The sequence below is a fragment of the Elephas maximus genome, chromosome 7 (assembly GCF_024166365.1).
Source record: "Elephas maximus indicus isolate mEleMax1 chromosome 7, mEleMax1 primary haplotype, whole genome shotgun sequence".
Lineage (NCBI taxonomy): Eukaryota > Metazoa > Chordata > Mammalia > Proboscidea > Elephantidae > Elephas > Elephas maximus.
In genome coordinates, this window is record NC_064825.1 from 54,445,852 (window position 1) to 54,455,167 (window position 9,316).

Genomic DNA, 9,316 nt, shown 5'->3' on the forward strand with positions numbered 1-9,316 from the left:
CCTGGAAGGTGGGAGACACATCAGAACAGCAGGGTAGGATTCTCTGGGGGGCTACCATCAGGCTGGTGGCCATACTATCCCTTAGTCAGAGGTTCCTTGAGTGTTACACCCATATCTACCTCACAAGTAGGAATCACTTGGTAGGTTTTTCCCCCATCTGACTTGTGCCTTCTCTCCACTGAAGGTGGGTTTCTGTCTTCTAGTCATGCTGGGAACCACAGGTCTCTCAAACATTGTCCAAGGCTGAGGGAAGGAGAGAGTAGAGACCCAGGGCTGGGCTGAAGACTTTATGACTGAGCAGGGGCCCATTTCAGCAGTCGGATGGCTCCCTCCCGGATCTGCTTGGTCTTCATGCCATAGATGATGGGGTTAAGCATGGGTGGCACGACGAGGTAGAGGTCAGCCAGGAGGATGTGGATGTGCCGGGGCACATGCTGGCCAAAACGTTGTGTGTAGAATGAGAATAGTCCTGGTGTGTAGAAGAGTAGGATGACACCCAGGTGGGAACCACAAGTGCCACAGGTCTTGGCCCTTGCCTCCTTGGAGGAGAGGCCTAACACAGCCCGCAGGATGAGTGTGTAGGAGACAGCGATGCAGATGGAGTCAGTGCCCACCACTAGTGTGGCAGCTGTGATGCCATAGATATTGTTCGGCTTTGTGTCCCCACAAGCCAGCTTCACCACTGCCATATGCTCACAGTAGGAGTGGGCTACCACTCGGCTACAGTAGCTCAACCATGCCAGTAAGCAGGTGAGTGGGGTCATGAGCCCCAGGCCACGAAATACAGCAGCCGCCCCCAGCTTGCTCACAGTCTCTGGGGGCAGTAATGACCCATAGTGCAAAGGCCAGCAGATGGCCAAGTAGCGGTCAAAGGACATTGCTAGCAGGGTGCCAGATTCTACAGCTGAGAAGCCATGGATAAAGAACATCTGGGCAGCACAAGCCCCAAAGGAGATCTCGGCAGCATTTGCCCAAAAGAGTGCTAGGAGCTTGGGCATGGTGGAGGTGCAGAGCACCAGGTCAGTGGCGGACAGCATGCGTAGGAACAGGTACATGGGCTGGTGCAGGGCAGGCTCTGAGCGTACCGCCAGCAGCACTGCCATGTTGCCAAGTACTGCCAGAGCATACATGGCACAGAAGGGAAATGCAATCCAAAAGTGGGATGACTCCAGGCCAGGAATTCCCATGAGCAGGAAGGAAGCTGAGTTCTGATGGCTGTGGTTTGTGTGTTTCATGGCTAGGCCAAAGCCAGTAGACAGAGGAGACCTTACTGCCTTGCTCTGAGCCCTGGGAGGCCCTGAGAGATGAAATAACTGGCATTTATCCTCATGATTTGACTGAAACTAAAATGGCAGAAGGAAATATTTGAGTTAGACCTCATGAAAAACATTCAGAATGAGAAGATTGTAGGACATTGGCAAATGATGCAAGGCACGATGTGGGGTTACCATCACACAGGTTCAAAGGAGCCCTTGCCAATTCTATTTCAGTGATCTCTAGATTGGCAGGCAGCGTGTATGTGTGATGGCCGCAGAATCTTCTCCATGGAGAAGGTGAGGGGCTAGAGACCTTTGCAGCTTTTTTCTGTCTGCTTGTAACCTCTAGTATTATTTTCTCCTGATTCGTATACCTTTCTGACAATATAAGGATAAGGTAATGATCAAAGTCAGGCATGCTGGGTGTCAGGCTCCAATGTGGACAGATCAAAACTGAGGGGAAGAAAGGGAAATCTTGGAAGAATTTTTCATGTCATTGCCAGAACCTGGGTTCTGACTAGGAAGAGCCAAGTACATGTTGAGGGACTGAGTCTCTTGCAGTCTGCCACAATCATGAGACTGCTTGGCTTATATTTAGTACTAGGATTCTGTGTTTGCCGCAGGTGCCCTATACTGATAGGTAGAAGCAGGTAGAATCATGCATACCTGGTCAAGTAGTGAGGGGTCAGGCTGATCTGGTCATGTTATCTGATAAAAATCATTGAGAGATGATTGTGTACAAAGGTCTGTCAAAAAGGGGATGAACCTGGAAGGCATTATGCTGAGCGAAATGAGTCAGAGGCAAAAGGACAAATATTGTATAAGACCACTATTATAAGATCTTGAGAAATAGTAAACCTGAGAAGAACACATACTTTTGTGGTTACGAGGGGGGGAGGGAGGGAGGGTGGGAGAGGGTTTTTTTATTGATTAATCAGTAGATAAGAACTGCTTTAGGTGAAGGGAAAGACAACACTCAATACATGGAAGGTCAGCTCAATTGGACTGGACCAAAAGCAAAGAAGTTTCCGGGATAAAATGAATGCTTCAAAGCTCAGCGGAGCAAGCGCGGGGGTCTGGGGAACATGGTTTGCGGGGACTTCTAAGTCAATTGGCAAAATAATTCTATTATGAAATCATTCTGCATCCCACTTTGAAATGTGGCGTCTGGGGTCTTAAATGCTAACAAGCAGCCATCTAAGATGCAGCAATTGGTCTCAACCCACCTGGAGCAAAGGAAAATGAAGAACACCAAGCCCACATGACAACTAAGAGCCCAAGAGACAGAAAGGGCCACATGAACCAGAGACCTACATCATCCTGAGACCAGAAGAACTAGTTGGTGCCCGGCCACAATCGATGACTGCCCTGACAGGGAGCTCAGCAGAGGACCCCTGAGGGAGCAGGAGAGCAGTGGGATGCAGACCCCAAATTCTCATAAGAAGACCAAACTTAATGGTCTGACTGAGACTGGAGGAATCCCGGCGGTCATGCTCTCCAGACCTTCTGTTGACACAGGTCAGGAACCATCCCTGAAGACAACTCATCAGACATGAAAGGGACTGGTCAGCGGGTGGGAGAGAGACGCTGATGAAGAGTGAGCTAATTATATCAGGTGTACACTTGAGATTGTGTTGGCAACTCTTGTCTGGAGGGGGGATGGGAGGATAGAGAGAGAGGGAAGCCGGCAAAATTGTCAAGAAAGGAGAGACTGAAAGGGCTGACTCAAGACGGGGAGAGTAAGTGGGAGTAGGGAGTGAGATGTATGTAAACTTATATGTGACAGACTGATTGGATTTGTAAACGTTCACTTGAAGCTTAATAAAAGTTATTATTAAAAAAAAAAAAAAAAAAAAAAAAGGGGATGAAAGGGAATTTTAGTCACTGGGAACACAGAATTATTTCCTGTAAGGAAATACAGAGACCAAGACTGGTCAAATGACAGTAGTGAGCATATCTCTACCCCATCTCTTCTGTACACTACCCACACAATCTATCTCCCCGGATCTTCCCCTCATGCATGTGTTCCTTCTCATTTGTCTGTCGTCCAGTAAAAAAAACTTGCTGCCATCAAGTCGATTCTGAATCATAGTGACCCTACAGGATACAGTAGAACTGTCCCATAGGGTTTCCAAGGAGCACCTGGTGGATTTGAACTGCTAACCTTTTGGTTAGCAGCCAAGCTCTTTACCACTGTGCCACCAGTCCAGTAGCCAGTCAGTAATTGAGGATTGAGAGAGAAGGGAAGAGTAAACAAAAAAAAGTGGAAATGGAAAGGCGAAAAAGATAAAAAGGAAAGATGAGAACAAGAATCAGAAACACATGGAACAGGGTAGAAAAGTAAAGAGAAAGAGAAAAGAACATTTCTTCCAAGGGCTTCTAATGGGATGTGACTGGGTTCTGGTTGCCAATTGAAACAGAGATTGTGGAACCAATTGGACCCTATGAAGACAGAGTATCTCTATTCCTTATCTTAAGCTTCAATACTCCTTGTAATGCCTAGCATCAGGTGCCCATACCCGGAGATCACAGGAAACTGTCTTGGGGACAGAAGCAGGAAAGGAAGGACTAAGGACTGTAATGTGATGTGGGGAAGGAACTCCGGATCAGGATGTCTGGCTGGGTATCTACTATAGCTGTCACTGGGATATTGAAACAAATCATTTCACCACTTCCTGTCTCATCATCCCCTCTGCCACGTGCTTCCTGTTTTTCCTTCTGTGCTAGGCTCCTCCCTGAGTTTCTACCACCCAGCCTGGGTTCAAAGCTCCCCATAGGGGAGGTGAGCATTGTTTTTGGAGTCATGATTTTGGAAGCATGGGCTTCTAGGTGCCCTTCCTTTGGCGTAGAGAATTGAGAGCTGAATAATGCAATCTTTCCTGGGACAACCATGCGTTGTTTCCCTTCCTTTCTCTTCCTCTACCTCTGTATTTCCATAATTGAATCAGGTTTCCTGAGCTCCTGCTGCCACTCAAGGAACTTATATTCCCTCCTTGATCTGGGAGCCATAAACTCCCTTTGCCCTAGCCCCATTTGTACGGATGGGAAAACAGAAGTTGGAAGAGCACATGTTGAGCAGGATATGCCCAGGATCCAGAAAAGAAGTTGAAGTGAGGACTTTGAGTTTCTGACTTTCTCACCTATACCTATACAAACTCTGGAGATCAGACAAGGAAAGTCTTCCAGACTTCTACAGATTACTCTCACAGAACAATTCTACTTCACATCCTGGCATTTGGTATAGGAAAGATCTTAGTAAAATGTATAATAATAGGAGCTGAAATACCAGGAACAAGGCTGCCTCATAAGGAAATGAACAAGTTCTTCATCACTTTCCCATATGTGTTCATGAACACCCAGAAACCACCTGCCAAGAAGTCAGCATTTATTAATGGAAGACCAAGGGTAAACCAATTCAAATCCCAGCTCTATCACTCTCCAGCTGTGTGATCTTGATCAATTCGCTCAACCTCTCTCAACCTGCTTTATTACTTGTGATCTGGAGAGGTTTATTCTTACTTCATAGGCTATCAAGGAACTTCCGTATGAAGATTATCATGGAAGATGCTCATCTGAAGAGCCAATCACATTACATGGGACACAGCAGTGGTAAAAAGTATAATTTATCTGTTAAATTCCCTTTATCTGAAGGGGAGACTACCTCAGTGAGAAAATTATCTTAGTGGTGGTCAGGTCTTTGGTCTGCTCACAGTGTGCCTATTGTAGGGTTGAGCACACAGACAGACAAACTTACTATATCTAGGACCAGGGAGTAGTAGTGGAGTCTCAGGTCCTGCAGGGTTTAGAGTGGGAGTGAGTAAGAAAGCTGGAGTATTTATCCTGTTATTAAGGCCCCAGTTGAGAGTGGGGATTCCCTTGGGACACTGAAAAAAGACCTCTGGGATGCTGGAAAGAGTTAGCAAAGTGAGGCCAGGAACTTTGGGCCTTGATGGGGGAGGGAATGATAAGATAGCAAAGATCTTTGAAAGTTTAGTGCAGGTAGGAAGGGGGTAGGCAGATAGATCCCTAAGTATAAATAATCTAAAAGGCTTTTTAGCATAGGAACAAATTTGGGGATATTTTCCTAATTTGGGATATTTTGCTAATTCTCTCCACCCCAAATATTTGCATCCCTGTGTTTCTTTTGGGCAAACTACTTAATTTCTCTGAACGTTAGCTCTTCATCTGTGAAATGGGAAGGTGATAAAGATAAGATGATATATGCAAAGCAGGTACCATTTCGCCTTGTTTACGCCAAGCAGTCAATAAAAAGTTTGAATTATTTTATCATTTCATCCAACCCAGCGATCATTCTACTATATGCAAAGAACTATACTAGATGTTAGGGCAAGGAGATGAAGGATTGTGTCCCTGTCTAATGAAATCACAGTTGGGCTTGGAGAAATGGCAGACATGTAAAAACTAATTACAATTGAATGAGCTATATGTAGACATATGAAAGACAAAGAGAGAGGCTCATTTGTCTGAGGAAGAGTTAACTCTATAAGAGAGAGTTAAGGATTTAGAAGTATAAGGTGGACTTGGTGGGAGGGGCACACCAGAGAGAGGAGATAGCATGTGCAAGGCAAGAGACAATGGGAATGTTCTGGGAACCAATGGAGTCCAGTTCAAAGTCAAAATATTCACAAATCTTTCCTAATACTCTGAGCCACAATGGCTATCCTTTTTCTCCTCTCGCCCATACCACATCTTATCAAATGCTGTTGTGCTACAGTCCACTTTAAATTTTGCTGATGTAATGATGGTGTGTAAGTTAAGTAATAGCTCTTAGCCTCTTGTTCCTCATATGTAAAAACGGGGCATGTATTACCTACCTTGTGGGGTTGTTGTGAGATATCATATGACAGATTACATAAAAGGCATTTAGCGTACTGCCTAGCACATAGTAAGTCCACAAATAAAACAAAAATTGCTTTTGAGTCAATTCTGACTCATGGCAATCCCATGTGTGTCAGAGTAGAACTGTGCTCCACAGGACTTTCAATGACTGAGTTTTCAGAAGCATATCACTAGGCTAGACTCAAACCACCAACCTTTAGGTTAACAGCTGAGCATGTTAACAATTTGCACCACCCAGGGACTTCAGGTCTTCAGTAGATTGTTATTATTATTATATTTCAGTTGGCTTCCTACACAATGGAATTTGTGAAGGAAGAGATGAATTAATTTTTCTCTGATAATGCTTAGAAGATGATCATCATGATACTAGGAATTGGGGGAAGAATGCTGAATGAATTGATGGAATTCTAATCAAATGTAGGCCAGGAAGCTTGATGTAAGACAATCAGAAATCAATAAATATATTTTGGTGACTTACTATGTACCTGACATTGTCCTGGAGATAAAGATATTGGAAAAGATTCTTGGTTTTAAGGAGCATTAAATAGAGATGGTGAGAGAAGACCTAGTGGGGGCTGGCATGGACCAGATGATAAAGAAGAAGGAATGGGCTTTGTTCTCTGAGCATTTAGCTTCCCTGGTGACCTCACAGAGGACTTCTACTTCAGGAGTTAAAAGTTTCAGGAATCCTGGGTTATGGCCCCCACCCCATTTAGTTCTTCCAGAGACACAACTGGTTCCAATAGACGAAATTTAAGGGTAAGTGGCAATTACAGATCAACGAGACGACTCGAGTTTTCTAGCAGCCCCACAGTGCTCAGAGCCAAACCTAGATTATCCAGTATTCTGATGGGACTCAGAAACAGACATGGCTGCTCAGTGTTAACTTGGGGTACTACTGGATAGATTTTATTCAGCCAACAACATAAATTCTACAGATAATTTTTGATCACCTATTATGTGCCAGGAAACACTGGTGGCATAGTGGTTAAATGCTAAGGCTGCTAACCAAAAGATGAGCAGTTTGAATCCACCAGGTGCTCCTTGGAAATTCTATGGGGCAGTTCTACTCTGTCCTATAGGTCTCTATCAGTTGGAATAAACTTGACGGCAACAGGTTTTTTTTTTTTAAATTATGTTCCAGCATTTAATTATTGGAAATGTGGCAAAGAACAAAGAAGACAAAATCCATATTCTCACGGAAATTCTATGCTGGTAAGACAGACTTTCATTAAAAATTAATATATAATATAAAACAGGTATTGGAAAGTGCCATGGAGAAAGATAAACCAGGATAAAAAAAAATAGGAAGTAGAAAATGACGGGAAGCACAATTTTAGACAGGGTGATCATAGTAGGCCTTTCTGAGAAGGTGACATTTGATCAGGCATCTGGATGAAGTGAGCAAGCAAATCATCCAGCTATGTGAAGGACTATTCTCCAGGCAGAGGGAAGAGCGGATGCCAAAGACCTTAAGACCTGGAATATATTTGGTAAATGTGAGAGACCATCAGCCCGTTGCTGAAGTGGAGTGATTGAGAGGAGAGAGCAGGACATGAATTTGAAGGGGTAGCCAAGGTCTAAGTTTTGAAGGGTGTTGTAAACATGATTTAAACAAGATTTTATTTGAAGTGTGATGAAAAGCTACTGAAAGATTTTGAACAGGGTTCTGTCATGCTGTGATTTAAGTTTTAAAATATTCACTCTGGGTTCTCGATAGGGATGTAGGGGGATAAGGGAGAGTGGGAAGCTAGTTGGAAAGTTATTGTGACAGTCAAAGAGTGGTCTGGAGTGGCAACAGTGGAAGCAATGAGAAGTGATTACATCTGGGATATGATTTGAAGGTGCAGCAGACAGGATTTTCTGACAAAATGATTGAAATGTGGGGTTATGAGAATATTATATGATTCAAGGAAGGCTTCATTTTGAGCAAATGAGTGAGTAGAAGAGCTTTACTACATGGGAAACCCTTAGGGAAGTGTAGATTTATAAGGATGGAAGGATAGGGGAATCAGAGTTTTGTTTTGGACATGTAATTTTGGAAATGTATGTTAGATAAGCAAGAGTAGATGTCTGGTCAGCAATTTATATTTACCAAGCTGAAGTTCAGAGTAGATGTCTGAACTGATAATTTGTGAGTCAGCAAGGAAGAGATAAAGTCATGAAAAATGAGATAATCTAAAGAATGAATATAGAGAAGAGACTCTGACATCAGAGGTTGGGAACAGATGAAGTAGTCAGAAAAGGATATTCAGAAGAAGAATCTAGTAAAGTAGAAAGAAAACCTACATAGAATATTGTTCAGGAAGCTAGGAAATAGTGAGTACTCCACTCTGCCAAGTACTGCCACAGGGTTGACTAAGATGAAATTTAAGAATTGATTACTGGGTGTGTCAACACTGTGGTCACTGGAAACCTTGGTGCTGCAGTTATGTGTAGTGATGATATCTGTAGTATGACAGTGGCAGTAGGTGGTTGAGGTAAGGTAGAAGATAATTGGATATGAAGAACTTGAGAGACTGAGAGACCAGAGATTGCCTACATGGATACTGAAATCACTGAGAATGATGACAGAGAAGAAGTGGGAGGCAGAAGTAGAAGCGAGTCTGTTTCTGAAATCTTCAATGGATGAAGAAGAGTGACCAGAGATATGGAGTGGTTTTGACACGATGGGATAGGATGTAGTGACAAGGAAAAACAAAGGCAAATCCCCGTCTGTAAAGAACATAGATCAGATCATTGAATTTTAGATGTAGACCTGGGATCTATGTTAACCCTCAAAACTGTGCCTCATTGCTGATGCCTATCGAAAAGAAAAGGAGCAGCAAAATAAATGACCATGTTTCCGCTTAGCCTTAGACTGTGCCCCTCAGTCCTAGCTATATATCTCCTGACTTAGCCTATGTTTTCGGCCCACACTCCTCGGAACCACGGCCTTTACTTATTCTTGCCACTTCTGTTCTCTTTCAACTCTTTCTAGGCCCCTATGACCTCAGTCTGTGTCACCTCACCCTCACTCTTGATCACACGATCCAAACGTGGATCACTTTAATATCAACCATAAACTGCCCAAACCAGCCTGTGTTTTCTCAGCTTTTGTCAGAATCTTTCCCTAACCCAACCTGGGTATCTTCTATCTTGACTGCTCCCAATACCAGCTTGTGGCACCTCAAGTCAAGACTACCACTACCACATAGTGT

General features: G+C 43.7%; 1 protein-coding gene across 1 annotated transcript; it reads right to left on the reverse strand.

Moving 5' to 3' along the window:
* Positions 1-287: 287 nt before the first annotated feature.
* On the reverse strand, positions 288-1,235 carry LOC126079123 (olfactory receptor 52P1-like). Its single transcript, XM_049890052.1, has one exon. The coding sequence runs from the start codon at positions 1,233-1,235 to the stop codon at positions 288-290; it is 948 nt and encodes a 315-aa protein (XP_049746009.1).
* Between the last annotated feature and the right edge of the window lie 8,081 nt (positions 1,236-9,316).

What these genes read in the sequence shown, in the direction of transcription:
- LOC126079123 (XM_049890052.1), bottom strand. Translation starts at nt 1,235, where the DNA reads ATGAAACACACAAACCACAGCCATCAGAACTCAGCTTCCTTCCTGCTC.